The sequence below is a fragment of the Pangasianodon hypophthalmus genome, chromosome 15 (genome assembly GCF_027358585.1).
Source record: "Pangasianodon hypophthalmus isolate fPanHyp1 chromosome 15, fPanHyp1.pri, whole genome shotgun sequence".
NCBI lineage: Eukaryota > Metazoa > Chordata > Actinopteri > Siluriformes > Pangasiidae > Pangasianodon > Pangasianodon hypophthalmus.
The window spans coordinates 16,657,053-16,678,598 of NC_069724.1; the positions used below are offsets into that span (position 1 = coordinate 16,657,053).

General features: G+C 37.3%; 2 protein-coding genes across 2 annotated transcripts; both read right to left on the reverse strand.

Annotated features, from left to right (window-relative positions):
- Positions 1-817: 817 nt before the first annotated feature.
- On the reverse strand, positions 818-8,495 carry LOC128320295 (protein S100-A1-like). The gene is made up of 3 exons (XM_053240000.1): positions 8,305-8,495; positions 5,598-5,757; positions 818-1,423 (listed from the first exon to the last, which is right to left on the reverse strand). Exons 2-3 carry the CDS (start codon positions 5,736-5,738, stop codon positions 1,271-1,273), a joined length of 294 nt encoding a protein of 97 aa, XP_053095975.1. The 5' UTR covers positions 5,739-5,757; positions 8,305-8,495; the 3' UTR covers positions 818-1,270.
- A 5,392-nt stretch (positions 8,496-13,887) lies between these two features.
- On the reverse strand, positions 13,888-21,546 carry s100z (S100 calcium binding protein Z). The gene is made up of 3 exons (XM_026928734.3): positions 21,397-21,546; positions 18,690-18,849; positions 13,888-14,493 (listed from the first exon to the last, which is right to left on the reverse strand). Exons 2-3 carry the CDS (start codon positions 18,828-18,830, stop codon positions 14,341-14,343), a joined length of 294 nt encoding a protein of 97 aa, XP_026784535.1. The 5' UTR covers positions 18,831-18,849; positions 21,397-21,546; the 3' UTR covers positions 13,888-14,340.

Below are 21,546 nucleotides of genomic sequence, written 5' to 3' on the forward strand. Positions count from 1 at the left end.
GAGCATGAGAGAGGAATTGATCAGTCAGTCTGCTACTTCTGGGATAAGTTTAATAAACAACAAGTAAATTTTTCCTCTATCAAAAAGGAGGCATTAGTTTTACTGTTATTGTAGTATTTTGGTGTGGATGTTGGTCTGAATAGTTTGACTATGGCTGTTTTTTCTAGGATGTACAAGCAAAACAAATATCTCATGAGGTGGTTTTTGTTACACAGGACTATAACTTATAAGGCCAACATGTGACCTGTTATGTGTTGTTTCTGACAACGAATGTACTGGATTACGATGTTGGCGTGTCTTGCATCCTCTCCGATCTTTGCTGCCATGTCTTTTATCCTATAGGATCTCCACAGAGGAGGAGCCAGGCACTTAAAAGCCAGCAGGAAGCACTCAAGAAGAAGGAGGAAAGAAAGAGGTCCTGCCACTCCAAATGAGCACAACACAGCCAAGCCAACTAACAATAAACTTGCCATAAACTTGAACTACATTGACAACAGAAAATGGTGCAAGTATATTCATGCAGAGACTGTCCTAATGCTGTGAGCCTTATATGCTACAGGTTGTGATTTGCATTATTCCGTTAGACATTGAATAGTAACATAATCCCATCTTTAATAGATGTAAACAACAGTTTAAATGTTCAAACAAAGAATAAAATAAATTAAATTATTTCTTAAATAGCTTTTTAATGTTGGTATCAATAATTACCAAGTAAAAGTGTATATTCATTTTAGATTAAACAAAACAATTGTCATAATTTGGGATTCTGTGTATAATGGTATCTACTACAATACAAACCAAACATAACTCAGAACTGTTCAGCACAAACAGGTTTTATTAAATATATTGCGTACTATTTTAATGACACTTATTAACAGCAATTGCGACTGCTAAATGAGATCTATGACAAACTCTATTTCACGCAACAGGGATCGTCTGATTTGGCCTGAGAACACCTCAGTGTGGTAAAAGCAAGTATTTAAATGAATGAACAATCAGTAACTCAGTAATTCAGATTTTGAGAAAAAGTGAACAAATCTATTTAATTTTCACTCCAATAGTCAAATTTCTAATTTATAAATTTCACAAATTAAATGTGTCCAGTGAACATTAGTTAAGGGAAAAGTTTTCTGATTCAGATACACACATAAACACAACACACACAGTCATGCACACTATAGTTGCGCACGTTTACAATCACAAGCTAACAGAACAGTTTTTAGCAGAGTACTAAAGATATCTAATTTATAGTGTGTGATGTTCTGCACTGTCATTTCTTTTTCTGCATTTCCTGGAAGAAGTCATTGCAGGCAACAGTCAGTGCCGCCACCAGTACCACAAATTCATTAAAATCAACTTCATTGTCTTTATTGGAGTCAAGATCATTCATAATCTTCTCCACAAGCATAGGGTCCTTCTGTGACTAAGAGAGAGAGAGAGAGAGAGACAGAGCAACAGATTATTTATATTTATATTGTTTCTTTGTGACAATAATTGGTAAAATGTCAACCATAACAGAATATGAATACATTATTTGAATTAAACAGATAATGCATGCTAAACGAATATGAATATGATACAGAGGGTTACAGGAAACGGGACAGTTGAAAGTTAGAAAAAGATCACATGATGTTTTTTCAATCTTCAACTGTCCACTTTCGGTGAGCCCACTATAGTCTCAGATTCCTGTTCTTGGCTGACAGAAGTGGAACCCGATGTGGTCTTCTGCTATTGCAGACCATCCGCCTCAAGGTTTGGTGAGATGCTTTTCTGCTCAACATGGTCGAAAAGAGTTATTATTTACTTATTAAAGAGCTGAGTGTGAGTATCATAACCTTCCTGTTAGCTTGAATCAGTCTGGCCAGTCTGAGGCTTTTTTAAATAAATTATGGTATAGGGGATGTAAGTCACATGTTTCGGAATTGTATCTTAACATGAACATGAACACAGAAGACACTTGTGCTGTTTGGACAGATAATGAAACAAGTGTTTCATTTGATTTAATCTCATGAAAGCACTGTCTAACATCACTGCCATGCTGTGAAGGATAAAGTGGTTACTGAAGGTAACAAACAATGCAGATGTCTAAAAGTGGTTTCCACAGAAGCATTCTGTATAAATTTCAATCACAACATGTAGTAAAGTAGTTTGTGCTACACTCAGAACTGTTAAAACTACTACAGCGCTGTGAAATCTCTTAGGCCCTTCCTGACTTCCTCTATTTTTGCATATTTGTCATATTTACTTGGTTCAGATCTTCAAACAAAATTTAAGACAAAGACAATCTGAGTAAACGCAAAATACAGTTGTTAAATGATTTATTTTACTGAAGAAAAAATTTATCCAACACCAATTGGCCCTGTGTGAAAAAAATAATTGCCCCCTTACTTACACAATCAACAAATTAACCAAATTTAATTGATAATTGTGTTCAGTTAGACTAGACACACCCAGGCTTGATCCCTGTTGAATCTAAACATGACTTAAATAAAAGCTTTTCGACGATGTGAAGTAGGTTAAAAGGTCTCAACAAGCAGCACACTATGCCACTATCAAAAGAAATTCTTTGCCGTAATTGATGGGACCATGAACTCTGTTCTCTACTAAAAATCCTGAAAGACGATGCCTGGAATCAGTCTGTGATCTGAAGCTCAGGTGCAAATGGGTTATGCATCAAGACAATGATCAAAGTCCACCTAATCCTAGTCAAAGTCCTGACTTTGCTGTGGCAGGACCTTAAACGGGCATTTAATGCTCAAAAGCCTTCCAGTGTTGCAAAATTAAATCGATTCTGCAAAGAAAAGTGGCCCAAATATTGGAAGCTTTTGATTGGAGTTGTTGCTCCTAAAGATGGCACAACCAGTTACTAATTTTAGGGGGTCAATTTTTTTCTGCACATGGGTGATATAAGTGTTACATAACCTTTTTCCTTCAACAAATGAAATGATCATTTTAAAACTGTGTTTTGTGTTTCCTCATGTTCTCCTTGTCTTATTTTACATTGTGTAAGAGGATCTGAAACCGTTTATTGTGACAAGTATGCACAAATCAGTAGGGGACAAATACTTTTTCACAGTACTGTAAATAAAACTATGAACAATATTATGAATAATAGTTAATAGTCAGCAGCTCAATAAAATGCTACTTGTATAATATATGAGGCAGTATTTCCAATGTATACAGTTGCCATGCAGCCATTTTTGTCTGGATCCTTCTTGCCAAGCTCTCATTGGATTGGCAACAAGAATAACAAGCAACCCTGCATGACAAAGGAGCTCCCTATATACCAGAGGCTCTTGTGTTCAGAAGATTTTCCTGGAATGTTAGACACAGGTGCCAAAACTCTGTGGTGCCAAAGTTTCCTGGGGTGCCAAAACTCTCTTCATTTGGGATACCAGATCTGCTTAGGGAGGGAGCTGCCAGGTTGTTCCAAGTAATAGCCAAAGTACCAGTGGAAACCAAGGCCTTTCCAGCTATCTTTGGGCCACGAGTAGGACTCTATGGCCTAGTTGCTGAATTCTGTGCAAGGTGGAAAGGCATTACTGAGATGGTCGGGCAGGTCACCTCTAGTAAGCTTGTGTCTTTTGCTGAAATTAGGACACATCTCTGTATATAGTGTTTGCTATCCTGCTGCAATCTGATTGCCCACTTCTGGAAGCCTCCTTGTTCCAGTAAGTCCAAGGAAACTACCATTACCATCAGTAATCCTAGCATCCTCAACATAGAATCCTAGTGTCCTCATTGTAGAATGTTTTTAGTCTACTGTACAACAGATGTCAGGTTGTTCAGGTTGTTGGCCAGTTGCAGGATGTCATACAGTGGGAGTATGACTTCTTGTACTTTGTAAAGGCCCTTCCACACTGATGCAAGTACTCTCAGATGGTGCAGTCAAAATAGGCTGGTAGCTATCTTTGCTCTCCCTGGTCAATTTCTTGATTTGCTGAAAACATGCTTGGCAGGTTTTTTTTTCCTGTGGGTTGGAATAAGGTGGCTCATCTAGTGATCAGGGAGTCTCAAAGCAACATAGGGAAAACAGCGATAAGCATCTTTTAATACAGTGTAGCAATGGTTCATTGTATTGCTGTCCCTAGTGGGACATGTAACATGCTGTCCGTATTTAGGCAGTTCATGAGTGCTTTGATAAAATCTAATGAGACTGGAGTCTGTGTGTTGTTGCTCCACACTTGTTATCAGATCAGCTAGGTCCCCTGAACCTCGTTTGGGCAAAATTCTGCCGCCCTGTGTCTTCTCAGACAGCTCTATGTCACGATCCGCATTGTGGAGGTGAAACCCCAATAAACACAATGTGTTGCCAAACATTGTGAAATGTTTCAGTGAAACAGGGAGCAGAAGAGAATGAATAGTCTTTAATAGATCCTGTTGAGAAGCAGTAAATTGCCCATTTTGATGTTGAACAAGCAGAGATTAGCTGGATGTATACTGGGTGGCAGAGCACAAAAAACATTGCATCTGAGCTTCATCAGTGCATCCACTCACTTCCAACATTGGCATCTGCATTTTTTGCACACAGCTGCAGCTCCTCCGATCAAAATTCCCCAAAAGCTCATGAAAGATGAGAATCCAAATGTAAGTGGGGTGGCATTGATTATCTAATGTCCAATAGTGTATAATAATATTTTCTCTAGTGTAAATAATCATATGGTGCTGGCTAGCAATGGGCTAAAAAACAAAAACAAACATAACACAAGAGAGCTCACAAACCACCTAGCCATGCATGGTGCCATATTGATCGCAGTCAGTGCAAGGGATTTTGAGAACCAGACACTGCATCTCTAAGATGGTTAATACCAATGCAGCGAGTACATAGTTGGTTCCCATCTTTGGCTTCCAGGGGGATTTAGACACTGGCTGCACAAGTGTGAGTCTTGCAGCATGGCTTGTTTAAACACTCAGTGTACTGTGAGGAAATGAGGGGTTTGTTATGTGGAAGGAAAACTCCAACACTGATGCCCTGTTAGTGGAAAACCAGCTAACTTTAAAAGCTAAACTGCTAGTATTTGCAGTACGCAGCCACAGGCATGATAGTCAGACAGAAGGGGGGATCTGGAAAACTCTGAGAGGAGTGACAGCTAATAAGGCTAGCCATGCTAAAGATGGAAAGCCAGCTCAAACGTAGCAGGCAGTTCTGTAGAATTCACCAGAAAACACTAGAAAAGTATGAAAAATACACTTCCCATGATAGAAGATATAATAGGAGCCTATTAGGCTTTGGAGGACAGGTTACCTGTAGCTCTGTCTGTAGCTACAAACTGTTAAGTAAATAGCTCCTATATAACTTGTATACATTAGAACGAAATGTTGTTTCTCCAGGACCAGGGTACAACACATAACAACACGCAAGACTATATAAAGTGCAAATACACAACGGTGTGAGATGAGTGCAGGACAGTAAATACACACAACAATAAATACATAGGACAATAAATACACAGAACATGGGCTGTAAGTGTAAAACTACAAGTAGAAAACAAATTCAGGTTTAAAAAAATTTGAGACCTGGAGGCAAAGGTTTCTGTCTCTTTGCTGTGTCCAGAGAATGTGTGTGTGTGTGTGTGTGTGTGTGTGTGTGGCCTTACTGTGAGGAAGTCGGTGAGCTCACTGTTCAGAAGCTCTTTCAGCTCGCCTTTGTTCAGTTTGTATTTGTCCCCTTCGTTACCTGAGTAGTTGTGGAAGACACGGATCAGAGCATCCATTGCTCCCTCCAACTGGCTTGGCATGATCACTGCACAGAGTACACTACACACAAAAAAGGTAATTATACACAGAAAAAACCCAGACAATATATATGCAATTCCTAAAACTGTACTACAACATCAAATCGAGCACTGATTTCAGCACATCTGATGAATTAGCCTCAGCTGTGTATAAACAACCTCCAGCCCATCTGTCCCTTATTTAGGCTATGTTATATGTTATATGCATAAGACACACCCCAGTCTACCTTCGTATACTAGCCTAATTAGATATATAGTATACACATGTTATTTAAGTGAGCCAGTTAAAGGAAAGCATTCAGTAGACTACAGTTATACATGATCCAAGAAAAGCAGAGTGAAGAGGAGAAAATATCTTTCCATGAAGCAGAGTTTATGGTTTAATAATAGGTTGCTGAAAATAAAGATTTTATTTATTAAATCTTCAAAAATGACAGAATTTATGCAACTGAAAATTGAAATAAAATAAAATCAACTGTTAATACAGTTTTAACAGAAAAAAGGATGGTCTGATAGGGTTGTGTTTTGCAATTCTTAATGTTTTACTGAAATCAGTAAAGGTGAATATTATGTGTACTGTATATAGAGCCATATTTTTTAAGCTGCTTATCATCAATATCAGGTAAAAAACTGAACTTCATCTGCAAACAGCTATGTGAACTCTATTTATTAACCTCTCACATTTAGTTAAAGAGTAAATTACATCACAAAACAGGTTTATAGTTAAAAACTGAAAGGAATTGCTTCATAAGAATAAATTATCAGAAATGATCTAAATCTTGCTGAAAATTATAATATAATTTAAAAATAAATAATAATTTTGATAGTCATCAGGGTAGTCATCAGGGTAATGTAATAATGTTATAACTATATATAAATATATTGCTATTATATATATGTTGCTGTTATATCTATTACTGTTAATGAGCAAAAAGATGAAGCTGTAAGTGTAGCTGATTCCTTTACTATATAAACACTTACGCTACGCACAACACATGGTTTGTACCATTCACTGAATGTGACCCTCTATTCGGTCTCCATATAAAAGGAGCTGAGCTATACTCTGCTGATCCAGCTCATTACTATTATCACTGTATAAGTGCAATTGTGTTGGAGAACGATCTTTCTGTCTTGATACTACTCTGTGACACATTGCTATCTCTGCTGTCCATTATTAACATAAAGCTTTATTCATGTGATTGCTAATGTGGACAACCCCTCCCTCTCGGCTGCTTCATTACCATCGTCACACACTGGGCCCACCTCTGCACACACTTGCAAGTTGGCACCTAAAGTGCATACAGGTCGGGGACGAACAAAATCAAGGGTGTAATTACGCTTTAAAGCTTTATTTATTAATTGTCCACCCTGAACAAATAAAGAAATGATTATTTAATATAAACTAAACAATAGAAGAAATTAAATAAAACACTGAAAAGCTGACTACTAAAATGAATAAAATCATGTCTCCTGTGTTTCAGAGTTGATATGAAATTATGTTTTTGTTCCTCTTTCAGCTGCTCCTATTAGGGGTCGCCACAGCGGATCACTGGTCTGCATATTTGATTTGACACAGTTTTTATGCCAGATGCCCTTCCTGACGCAACCCCACTGTCATGTGCAACCCCAGTGGCTGGTGTTGGTTCCCTGGCCGGGAATCAAACACAGGCAGTGACCTAACCACTAGTCCTCCAGGGACTGTCGTTGATATGAAAGTATGTAATAAACTCAAAAAGCATGAAAAATCTCCAAAAATCTTTTAATGTATGGCTCTCCTGAACAAGACCCCAGGTCCCAAGTGCAAAGCTTAGTCCTTCAATTAAATAATAGTTCATTCATTTGAAGAACTAAAGAGTTAATAAAAATCCAGATCTATGCACATCTATTCTAATTCATGTATTTACAAAATACATTTACATATCACCTACAAATTAGCTATAATTTGAAAGAGGTTCCTGTGTTTGCAGTTGTGATTACCAACCTTAACTTACATTTTTTATTGCTTATACTACTGTACTTGTTTTTAATAATTATTGATTATATTGATATTAATTGTTTAATCTCAAATCGAGCATTTTTTCAGATCCATCCAGATGTGAGTTTGATGGTACAGATATGCCAAAGATAAAATAATGAAAGTGATAGAAAGGAAACTATCAGTGGCATTTAAATACACTCATTTTACTATCAGCTTTGACCATATGCAACCTTTTCCCTAAACTGCACAAACCAAAAGTCATAAACTAAACTATGCACAGAAAACAACTCTATTAGTTAAACTACTAGTCTAGAAAATGTGGGACTAATTAAACACTACACTGTAAATTTCACTGCAGGAAATACACACCACTATCAAATAAAGTGCATGTGCTTAACTATACACTGCAGAAATAAGGTCCATAATTTAAATAATTCATTAAATAGACTGATTTAGTCAACACACACAGTGTTGATTAAAGGGCCTATATGCACAGCCTAAGTAATTAATCACAATACAAAATTAAACACACTCATAATAACATACTGTTTAATGATAATTCTGGCTATGTTTGTGAGCAAGCGAGCTTACCTGAGTATGGCAAATAGGTGAATTCTGGGACAGATGGTCCGGTCTCTCTTGGACTGTGTGAGAGTTATGGATGTTCAAGGTGAATAGTGCCTGAGCGTGTTGAAACAAGTTGTTTATGAATTTCCTTTCGAGAGGGGCCCTCCTCCGTTGTTGTGGTGACATGTGACGGTTGAGCTGAGGCCCCATGGTGATTCCATGATTTTTCCTGATGCCTGTTACACACCTGCACACTCTGTGAGAGAAGCATTATTAACCGTGGCAGTGTATGTGCAATGTAATAAACAGGAATGATACAGTACAGGTGTGGTCTTCTGCTGTTGTAGCCCATCCACCTCAAGGTTCAATGTTTTGTGCATGCTGAGATGCTTTTCTTTTTTTTTGTCTCACTTACTTCAGTTGAGAAAAAAATGAGACACTGGTGAAAGTAAGCACAATGTAAGTGAAAACAAGAACTAACTCCTGTGACAGTAAACTTATTGACTGTTTGAAAGTGCTAACACATCTCCAAGAATCTCCAAACAGAAAAGTTCAACATATCAACGATTATACCAGTTTCTCTGTTACATAACAGAGCATTTTTAAAAAAAAAAAATTAGAATAAAAAAATTCAGAATTCAGCCACGCTGTGGTACAATTATTGTAATCATCACAACTATTATTCGAATGTGGAGTGATAGCTCATGCCCATGTCTGCTCCTTAAAATTCCAGCACCTCTAATGTAAAATGCCTTCTGGCATCCCTGCAGGACAGTCAGGGTAGAGCAGGTTGTTTCCCTGTGGAATGTCCCCTGAGAGATGAATATTTTGTTACTACAATGCATTTCATAAAACGATCTAGCACTGTGCATTTAACTCTGTTAATATAAGTGGTGTTTGTATAAAGTAACATATAACACATTATATGCAGGGGTTTCTTTTAAGAAACGGGGGTCTGGGGAATAAAAATATAACTCCAGTGGACCGCTGGTGCCAGCTGCTTTGCAATCAGGGGGCCAACAATCCTCTTACTATCTGACCTGCAATATCTATGCATCCCAACAGGGAGCAGCAACACACTTTGGGAAGGACTGTTGTTCATATTTTTAGACCTACAGCTTTGGAATTGAATCGGCGCTCAGAAAAGCATGCCCCATTACATGTCAGTATGAATCACCTGCATTTGTGTCAACAAATGTATATTTCATGTTTCATGTTACTTTACCTCTGCAGGAGTAAATGTTTGCCATCTACACATGCAGTAATTTTGTGTATTTACATGCACATACATTAACACATGCATACATTATTTCTGCCGGTACAGGGAATGTTTTTCACAGCTATACCTTAATACTTTAATATTAAATACTTTAGGTGAAAATTCTTTAGAAGTTTTGACCCTTGCAGGCTTCAATAAGAAATCGGAGAGTGCTGACTGCTGGAAATGTCTTCATGGTCAGCATGAAGCCAAGAGGAAACTTTATCATTAGTGAAGAAAGATGGGAATTTATAGGAAGTTAATTAGGAAGAAAGGGCAGCCTGTGGTGTTTAGAGGAGGAAAACAATAAGACAATAATAATAAAGAGGAGAATATTAATATAGGCTACAGTGCCCTGCAGAATTATTAGTACTCTTAATGAAAATGAGCAAAAATTAATTAAAAAATTACACATCCCGTAAATATTTTATGTTCAGACTAAAAGGGACTTAACTTTTTTTTTCCCCAAACAAAACATTGTTAAGCAGTGCCATTTTTTCCTACAAAATACTATTTTCAAAATTATTGGTACCCATACCCCTTTGAATGAATATTTTGTGATGCCTTCCCAGGCCCTACCTGTAATGCCTAACAAAGTTGGAGACCTTTACAGAGGAATCTTGGTTCATTCTTCCATGCAGAATATTATATATTCCTTTATATTCTTAGCTTTGTGCATATGGAGTTTTTCAGTAGGGTACAAATCTGGTCCTTATAAAGCACTGCTTTATGTGTTTATTTAACAATTTCTTTTTCGATTTGGAAGTATATGTTAAATTCACCATCTCGTTAAAAGTGCTATCAGTGACACCATTTTCGTAATTTTGCCTCTATATACCACCAAAAAGGATTTGAAATGAAGCATTCAAGATGTGATTGAAGTGTAGACTAATAATATTGCCTTAATCATTTAGGAATTACAGCCTTTTTATCATAGTACTTCCATTTTCACAGGCTCAAAAGTAATTGGACAATTGATTGATAAACAGTTTCATGGCCAAATGTGGCCTGTTTTCTCCTTATTTCATGACAAATTAAGGAGATAAAGTCTGCAGTGTTGAATTTGCATTTGGTAGCTGCATTTGGTAACTCTCACTATGAGGGCCAAAGAGGTGTCAATGCAAGTGAAAGAGGCCACCAAAAACAAAAAACAAAACAGACTTATTGGAGAGATAGCAAAAACTTTAGGAGTGACCAAATCAACAATTTGGTTCATTCTTAAAAAGAAGAATGCACTGGCGAGCTCAGCAATACCAAAAGGCCTGGAAGACTACGGAAGACAACTAAAGTGGATGAATGCAGAATTCTTTCCTTGGTGAAGAAAAACCCCTTCACAACATCTAGCCAAGTCAAGAACACTCTCTAGGAGGTAGGCATATCATTGTTAAAGTCTACAATCAAAGTCTACAATCAAGAGACACCTTCATGCATGTGAATACAGATGGTTTACCTCAAGATGCAAACCACTGGTAACACTCAAGAACAGAAAAAAAAAAAAAAAAAAAAACCTATGTATGTATTAGCAAAATATATATACAGCTATTTTAGCAAATATACAATATATTTTTAATTACACTCACCAGCCACTTTATTAGGAACCATAAAATTACCAGCCAATCATTTGCCTGCAAATACATGTCAAGAGTTTCACTTAATGTTAATATCAAATATCGCAAAGCAGAAAAAAATGTCTCTAAGTGACTTTGACTGTGGCTTGATTGTTACCAGATGCAGTGGTTCGAGTATTTCAGAACCTCAAGCTGACAGGAAGGCTACAGTAAATCAAATAACCACTTAAATAACTGCGGTGAGCAGAAAAGAATCCCGGAGTGAACAGCACACTGAACCTTGAAGCAGGTGGTCTACAACAGCAGGTTCCACTCGTGTCAGCCAAAAGCAGGAATCTGAGGCTATACTGGGTACAAGTTCACCAAAACAGCTGAAGATTGGAAAAATCTTTGCCTGGTCTTTTTCAGTAGCCTTGTCAAAGCAATAACAGCCATCTATCATCTTAAGACCATAGCCAGAACTAGCAGCTATATACATACACAAGAGTTGGAAAAAACATATCCATGCTTTTATTAGGGTGCCAGGGTCGACTACTGCAATGGCCTCTTAACCAGTCTTTTGAAAAAAGACCATTCTACAGCTGCAGTTCATTCAGAATGCAGCTGCAAGAGCTCTAACTAAGACCAAGAGAGTGGAACATATCACTCCAATCCTAAAATCCTTACATTGGCTTCCAAAAAGTTTCAGAATAGATTTTAAAATGCTACTATAGGTAGTATATAAATCATATAATAACCAAGCACCAAAATACATCTCAGATATGCTTAAAGAATATAAACCAAGCAAGTCTCTCATATCAGATAAAACTCAGATCAAACTCAGATCAAACAGGGACAAGATGCATTTAGCTATTATGCTACCCCTAGCTGGAACCAACTTCCAGCAGGGTTAAAAACATTTCTATTCTCATGTGCCATTAAATCAGCGCTAGCATTGCACTACACTGGTTTGTCTTTTGTGTCTTTAATTTAATTATTTCTGTCTATTTTTGGTGATATGTCCACACAAAGGTCTGTCATCCGACATGATATTAAAGTTTTTAATTGAAATTAACTTAAAACAACACACATTTACCATGTGAGTGCAGCAAAGCATGAAATCATACACAAAGAGGTAGAGTACCTGTTGAAGCACAAGTTGTACCCAGTTGCAATCCCTGGAGCTCATATTTACTAGTGCCAAAATCGGACCAGACATTTCAACAGTGTGCTGACTATCAAAAATTGAATACAATCACAGTCTCAAACTCATTTCCATTACCAAAGGTAGACAATTGTCTTGACAACTTTTGTTCTGTTCACTTCATGACCAGGATGTTTTAAAAGGTTACTAGTAGGTTCCACTAACCCCTAGGGCCTCAGAATGATCATCTTTTGTTACACTTGAACTCATTTCTACAGTATACAGTGACGCCTTCTGGTCTTAAAATTGCATCTGCCACTTTTCAAAGATTGGTAAACTCTGTATTTGCTAATTTCCCCAATTTTACAGCTTATTTATATAATGTTGTAGTGACTCAATGGACTGGGAAACCTTTTGGATTCACTAAGAACTGTTTATAATTGACTAGCTGAGGTCAACCTGATGTTAAACCTAGCAAAATGTGAATTTGCTCAAGCTACAATAACTTATTTGGGAAAACAAGGGCAAGTTTCCCTCTAGAACTTAGGTTAGTGCTATACCACATTTTCCAGCTCATAAAACAAAGCATGAATTACAAATTATTCTTGGGTATGGTCAGGTATTACCTCAGCTTTTGCAGAATATTTTCCCCCTTACTTACTTTACCAAACTTGCTTAGTTTTTCAACCCCTTTTAACTGATCATCTGACTGTCAATTTGAGATTGTTGTTAATGATTTAAAACATAAAGCATTCTGCTCCAGTGCAGACTGACCCTAATTTTACCATGACTAAGTTAGACGTTGATGCAAGTTGCATTGGGGCAGGAGCTGTCTTACTTCAGGAGCATGAGAGAGGAATTGATCAGTCAGTCTGCTACTTCTGGGATAAGTTTAATAAACAACAAGTAAATTTTTCCTCTATCAAAAAGGAGGCATTAGTTTTACTGTTATTGTAGTATTTTGGTGTGGATGTTGGTCTGAATAGTTTGACTATGGCTGTTTTTTCTAGGATGTACAAGCAAAACAAATATCTCATGAGGTGGTTTTTGTTACACAGGACTATAACTTATAAGGCCAACATGTGACCTGTTATGTGTTGTTTCTGACAACGAATGTACTGGATTACGATGTTGGCGTGTCTTGCATCCTCTCCGATCTTTGCTGCCATGTCTTTTATCCTATAGGATCTCCACAGAGGAGGAGCCAGGCACTTAAAAGCCAGCAGGAAGCACTCAAGAAGAAGGAGGAAAGAAAGAGGTCCTGCCACTCCAAATGAGCACAACACAGCCAAGCCAACTAACAATAAACTTGCCATAAACTTGAACTACATTGACAACAGAAAATGGTGCAAGTATATTCATGCAGACTGTCCTAATGCTGTGAGCCTTATATGCTACAGGTTGTGATTTGCATTATTCCGTTAGACATTGAATAGTAACATAATCCCATCTTTAATAGATGTAAACAACAGTTTAAATGTTCAAACAAAGAATCAAATAAATTAAATTATTTCTTAAATAGCTTTTTAATGTTGGTATCAATAATTACCAAGTAAAAGTGTATATTCATTTTAGATTAAACAAAACAATTGTCATAATTTGGGATTCTGTGTATAATGGTATCTGCTACAATACAAACCAAACATAACTCAGAACTGTTCAGCACAAACAGGTTTTATTAAATATATTGCGTACTATTTTAATGACACTTATTAACAGCAATTGCGACTGCTAAATGAGATCTATGACAAACTCTATTTCACGCAACAGGGATCGTCTGATTTGGCCTGAGAACACCTCAGTGTGGTAAAAGCAAGTATTTAAATGAATGAACAATCAGTAACTCAGTAATTCAGATTTTGAGAAAAAGTGAACAAATCTATTTAATTTTCACTCCAATAGTCAAATTTCTAATTTATAAATTTCACAAATTAAATGTGTCCAGTGAACATTAGTTAAGGGGAAAGTTTTCTGATTCAGATACACACATAAACACAACACACACAGTCATGCACACTATAGTTGCGCACGTTTACAATCACAAGCTAACAGAACAGTTTTTAGCAGAGTACTAAAGATATCTAATTTATAGTGTGTGATGTTCTGCACTGTCATTTCTTTTTCTGCATTTCCTGGAAGAAGTCATTGCAGGCAACAGTCAGTGCCGCCACCAGTACCACAAATTCATTAAAATCAACTTCATTGTCTTTATTGGAGTCAAGATCATTCATAATCTTCTCCACGAGCATAGGGTCCTTCTGTGACTAAGAGAGAGAGAGAGAGAGAGACAGAGCAACAGATTATTTATATTTATATTGTTTCTTTGTGACAATAATTGGTAAAATGTCAACCATAACAGAATATGAATACATTATTTGAATTAAACAGATAATGCATGCTAAACGAATATGAATATGATACAGAGGGTTACAGGAAACGGGACAGTTGAAAGTTAGAAAAAGATCACATGATGTTTTTTCAATCTTCAACTGTCCACTTTCGGTGAGCCCACTATAGTCTCAGATTCCTGTTCTTGGCTGACAGAAGTGGAACCCGATGTGGTCTTCTGCTATTGCAGACCATCCGCCTCAAGGTTTGGTGAGATGCTTTTCTGCTCAACATGGTCGAAAAGAGTTATTATTTACTTATTAAAGAGCTGAGTGTGAGTATCATAACCTTCCTGTTAGCTTGAATCAGTCTGGCCAGTCTGAGGCTTTTTTAAATAAATTATGGTATAGGGGATGTAAGTCACATGTTTCGGAATTGTATCTTAACATGAACATGAACACAGAAGACACTTGTGCTGTTTGGACAGATAATGAAACAAGTGTTTCATTTGATTTAATCTCATGAAAGCACTGTCTAACATCACTGCCATGCTGTGAAGGATAAAGTGGTTACTGAAGGTAACAAACAATGCAGATGTCTAAAAGTGGTTTCCACAGAAGCATTCTGTATAAATTTCAATCACAACATGTAGTAAAGTAGTTTGTGCTACACTCAGAACTGTTAAAACTACTACAGCGCTGTGAAATCTCTTAGGCCCTTCCTGACTTCCTCTATTTTTGCATATTTGTCATATTTACTTGGTTCAGATCTTCAAACAAAATTTAAGACAAAGACAATCTGAGTAAACGCAAAATACAGTTGTTAAATGATTTATTTTACTGAAGAAAAAATTTATCCAACACCAGTTGGCCCTGTGTGAAAAAAATAATTGCCCCCTTACTTACACAATCAACAAATTAACCAAATTTAATTGATAATTGTGTTCAGTTAGACTAGACACACCCAGGCTTGATCCCTGTTGAATCTAAACATGACTTAAATAAAAGCTTTTCGACGATGTGAAGTAGGTTAAAAGGTCTCAACAAGCAGCACACTATGCCACTATCAAAAGAAATTCTTTGCCGTAATTGATGGGACCATGAACTCTGTTCTCTACCAAAAATCCTGAAAGACGATACCTGGAATCAGTCTGTGATCTGAAGCTCAGGTGCAAATGGGTTATGCATCAAGACAATGATCCAAAGTCCACCTAATCCTAGTCAAAGTCCTGACTTTGCTGTGGCAGGACCTTAAACGGGCATTTAATGCTCAAAAGCCTTCTAGTGTTGCAAAATTAAATCGATTCTGCAAAGAAAAGTGGCCCAAATATTGGAAGCTTTTGATTGGAGTTGTTGCTGCTAAAGATGGCACAACCAGTTACTAATTTTAGGGGGTCAATTTTTTTCTGCACATGGGTGATATAAGTGTTACATAACCTTTTTCCTTCAACAAATGATCATTTTAAAACTGTGTTTTGTGTTTCCTCATGTTCTCCTTGTCTTATTTTACATTGTGTAAGAGAATCTGAAACCGTTTATTGTGACAAATATGCACAAATCAGTAGGGGGCAAATACTTTTTCACAGTACTGTAAATAAAACTATGAACAATATTATGAATAATAGTTAATAGTCAGCAGCTCAATAAAATGCTACTTGTATAATATATGAGGCAGTATTTCCAATGTATACAGTTGCCATGCAGCCATTTTTGTCTGGATCCTTCTTGCCAAGCTCTCATTGGATTGGCAACAAGAATAACAAGCAACCCTGCATGACAAAGGAGCTCCCTATATACCAGAGGCTCTTGTGTTCAGAAGATTTTCCTGGAATGTTAGACACAGGTGCCAAAACTCTGTGGTGCCAAAGTTTCCTGGGGTGCCAAAACTCTCTCTTCATTTGGGATACCAGATCTGCTTAGGGAGGGAGCTGCCAGGTTGTTCCAAGTAATAGCCAAAGTACCAGTGGAAACCAAGGCCTTTCCAGCTATCTTTGGGCCACGAGTAGGACTCTATGGCCTAGTTGCTGAATTCTGTGCAAGGTGGAAAGGCATTACTGAGATGGTCGGGCAGGTCACCTCTAGTAAGCTTGTGTCTTTTGCTGAAATTAGGACACATCTCTGTATATAGTGTTTGCTATCCTGCTGCAAGCTGATTGCCCACTTCTGGAAGCCTCCTTGTTCCAGTAAGTCCAAGGAAACTACCATTACCATCAGTAATCCTAGCATCCTCAACATAGAATCCTAGTGTCCTCATTGTAGAATGTTTTTAGTCTACTGTACAACAGATGTCAGGTTGTTCAGGTTGTTGGCCAGTTGCAGGATGTCATACAGTGGGAGTATGACTTCTTGTACTTTGTAAAGGCTCTTCCACACTGATGCAAGTACTCTCAGATGGTGCAGTCAAAATAGGCTGGTAGCTATCTTTGCTCTCCCTGGTCAATTTCTTGATTTGCTGAAAACATGCTTGGCAGGTTTTTTTTTTCCTGTGGGTTGGAATAAGGTGGCTCATCTAGTGATCAGGGAGTCTCAAAGCAGCATAGGGAAAACAGCGATAAGCATCTTTTAATACAGTGTAGCAATGGTTCATTGTATTGCTGTCCCTAGTGGGACATGTAACATGCTGTCCGTATTTAGGCAGTTCATGAGTGCTTTGATCAAATCTAATGAGACTGGAGTCTGTGTGTTGTTGCTCCACACTTGTTATCAGATCAGCTAGGTCCCCTGAACCTCATTTGGGCAAAATTCTGCTGCCCTGTGTCTTCTCAGACAGCTCTATGTCACGATCCGCATTGTGGAGGTGAAACCCCAATAAACACAATGTGTTGCCAAACATTGTGAAATGTTTCAGTGAAACAGGGAGCAGAAGAGAATGAATAGCCTTTAACAGATCCTGTTGAGAAGCAGTAAATTGCCCATTTTGATGTTGAACAAGCAGAGATTAGCTGGATGTATACTGGGTGGCAGAGCACAAAAAACATTGCATCTGAGCTTCATCAGTGCATCCACTCACTTCCAACATTGGCATCTGCATTTTTTGCACACAGCTGCAGCTCCTCCGATCAAAATTCCCCAAAAGCTCATGAAAGATGAGAATCCAAATGTAAGTGGGGTGGCATTGATTATCTAATTATATAATATCTAACGATTGTCCAATAGTGTATAATAATATTTTCTCTAGTGTAAATAATCATATGGTGCTGACTAGCAATGGGCTAAAAAACAAAAACAAACATAACACAAGAGAGCTCACAAACCACCTAGCCATGCATGGTGCCATATTGATCGCAGTCAGTGCAAGGGATTTTGAGAACCAGACACTGCATCTCTAAGATGGTTAATACCAATGCAGCGAGTACATAGTTGGTTCCCATCTTCGGCTTCCAGGGGGATTTAGACACTGGCTGCACAAGTGTGAGTCTTGCAGCATGGCTTGTTTAAACACTCAGTGTACTGTGAGGAAATGAGGGGAATGTGTTATGTGGAAGGAAAACTCCAACACTGATGCCCTGTTAGTGGAAAACCAGCTAACTTTAAAAGCTAAACTGCTAGTATTTGCAGTACGCAGCCACAGGCATGATAGTCAGACAGAAGGGGGGATCTGGAAAACTCTGAGAGGAGTGACAGCTAATAAGGCTAGCCATGCTAAAGATGGAAAGCCAGCTCAAAGGTAGCAGGCAGTTCTGTAGAATTCACCAGAAAACACTAGAAAACTATGAAAAATACACTACCCATGATAGAAGATATAATAGGAGCCTATTAGGCTTTGGAGGACAGGTTACCTGTAGCTCTGTCTGTAGCTACAAACTGTTAAGTAAATAGCTCCTATATAACTTGTATACATTAGAACGAAATGTTGTTTCTCCAGGACCAGGGTACAACACATAACAACACGCAAGACTATATAAAGTGCAAATACACAACGGTGTGAGATGAGTGCAGGACAGTAAATACACACAACAATAAATACATAGGACAATAAATACACAGAACATGGGCTGTAAGTGTAAAACTACAAGTAGAAAACAAATTCAGGTTTAAAAAAAATTGAGACCTGGAGGCAAAGGTTTCTGTCTCTTTGCTGTGTCCAGAGAATGTGTGTGTGTGTGTGTGTGTGTGTGTGTGTGTGGCCTTACTGTGAGGAAGTCGGTGAGCTCACTGTTCAGAAGCTCTTTCAGCTCGCCTTTGTTCAGTTTGTATTTGTCCCCTTCGTTACCTGAGTAGTTGTGGAAGACACGGATCAGAGCGTCCATTGCTCCCTCCAACTGGCTTGGCATGATCACTGCACAGAGTACACTACACACAAAAAAGGTAATTATACACAGAAAAAACCCAGACAATATATATCCAATTCCTAAAACTGTACTACAACATCAAATCGAGCACTGATTTCAGCACATCTGATGAATTAGCCTCAGCTGTGTATAAACAACCTCCAGCCCATCTGTCCCTTATTTAGGCTATGTTATATGTTATATGCATAAGACACACCCCAGTCTACCTTCGTATACTAGCCTAATTAGATATATAGTATACACATGTTATTTAAGTGAGCCAGTTAAAGGAAAGCATTCAGTAGACTACAGTTATACATGATCCAAGAAAAGCAGAGTGAAGAGGAGAAAATATCTTTCCATGAAGCAGAGTTTATGGTTTAATAATAGGTTGCTGAAAATAAAGATTTTATTTATTAAATCTTCAAAAATGACAGAATTTATGCAACTGAAAATTGAAATAAAATAAAATCAACTGTTAATACAGTTTTAACAGAAAAAAGGATGGTCTGATAGGGTTGTGTTTTGCAATTCTTAATGTTTTACTGAAATCAGTAAAGGTGAATATTATGTGTACTGTATATAGAGCCATATTTTTTAAGCTGCTTATCATCAATATCAGGTAAAAAACTGAACTTCATCTGCAAACAGCTATGTGAACTCTATTTATTAACCTCTCACATTTAGTTAAAGAGTAAATTACATCACAAAACAGGTTTATAGTTAAAAACTGAAAGGAATTGCTTCATAAGAATAAATTATCAGAAATGATCTAAATCTTGCGGAAAATTATAATATAATTTAAAAATAAATAATAATTTTGATAGTCATCAGGGTAGTCATCAGGGTAATGTAATAATGTTATAACTATATATAAATATATTGCTATTATATATATGTTGCTGTTATATCTATTACTGTTAATGAGCAAAAAGATGAAGCTGTAAGTGTAGCTGATTCCTTTACTATATAAACACTTACGCTACGCACAACACATGGTTTGTACCATTCACTGAATGTGACCCTCTATTCGGTCTCCATATAAAAGGAGCTGAGCTATACTCTGCTGATCCAGCTCATTACTATTATCACTGTATAAGTGCAATTGTGTTGGAGAACGATCTTTCTGTCTTGATACTACTCTGTGACACATTGCTATCTCTGCTGTCCATTATTAACATAAAGCTTTATTCATGTGATTGCTAATGTGGACAACCCCTCCCTCTCGGCTGCTTCATTACCATCGTCACACACTGGGCCCACCTCTGCACACACTTGCAATTTGGCACCTAAAGTGCATACAGGTCGGGGACGAACAAAATCAAGGGTGTAATTACGCTTTAAAGCTTTATTTATTAATTGTCCACCCTGAACAAATAAAGAAATGATTATTTAATATAAACTAAACAATAGAAGAAATTAAATAAAACACTGAAAAGCTGACTACTAAAATGAATAAAATCATGTCTCCTGTGTTTCAGAGTTGATATGAAATTATGTTTTTGTTCCTCTTTCAGCTGCTCCTATTAGGGGTCGCCACAGCGGATCACTGGTCTGCATATTTGATTTGACACAGTTTTTATGCCAGATGCCCTTCCTGACGCAACCCCACTGTCATGTGCAACCCCAGTGGCTGGTGTTGGTTCCCTGGCCGGGAATCAAACCCGGGCAGTGATCTAACCACTAGTCCTCCAGGGACTGTCGTTGATATGAAAGTATGTAATAAACTCAAAAAGCATGAAAAATCTCCAAAAATCTTTTAATGTATGGCTCTCCTGAACAAGACCCCAGGTCCCAAGCGCAAAGCTTAGTCCTTCAATTAAATAATAGTTCATTCATTTGAAGAACTAAAGAGTTAATAAAAATCCAGATCTATGCACATTTATTCTAATTCATGTATTTACAAAATACATTTACATATCACCTACAAATTAGCTATAATTTGAAAGAGGTTCCTGTGTTTGCAGTTGTGATTACCAACCTTAACTTACATTTTTTATTGCTTATACTACTGTACTTGTTTTTAATAATTATTGATTATATTGATATTAATTGTTTAATCTCAAATCGAGCATTTTTTCAGAACCATCCAGATGTGAGTTTGATGGTACAGATATGCCGAAGATAAAATAATGAAAGTGATAGAAAGGAAACTATCAGTGGCATTTAAATACACTCATTTTACTATCAGCTTTGACCATATGCAACCTTTTCCCTAAACTGCACAAACCAAAAGTCATAAACTAAACTATGCACAGAAAACAACTCTATTAGTTAAACTACTAGTCTAGAAAATGTGGGACTAATTAAACACTACACTGTAAATTTCACTGCAGGAAATACACACCACTATCAAATAAAGTGCATGTGCTTAACTATACACTGCAGAAATAAGGTCCATAATTAAAATAATTCATTAAATAGACTGATTTAGTCAACACACACAGTGTTGATTAAAGGGCCTATATGCACAGCCTAAGTAATTAATCACAATACAAAATTAAACACACTCATAATAACATACTGTTTAATGATAATTCTGGCTATGTTTGTGAGCAAGCGAGCTTACCTGAGTATGGCAAATAGGTGAATTCTGGGACAGATGGTCCGGTCTCTCTTGGACTGTGTGAGAGTTATGGATGTTCAAGGTGAATAGTGCCTGAGCGTGTTGAAACAAGTTGTTTATGAATTTCCTTTCGAGAGGGGCCCTCCTCCGTTG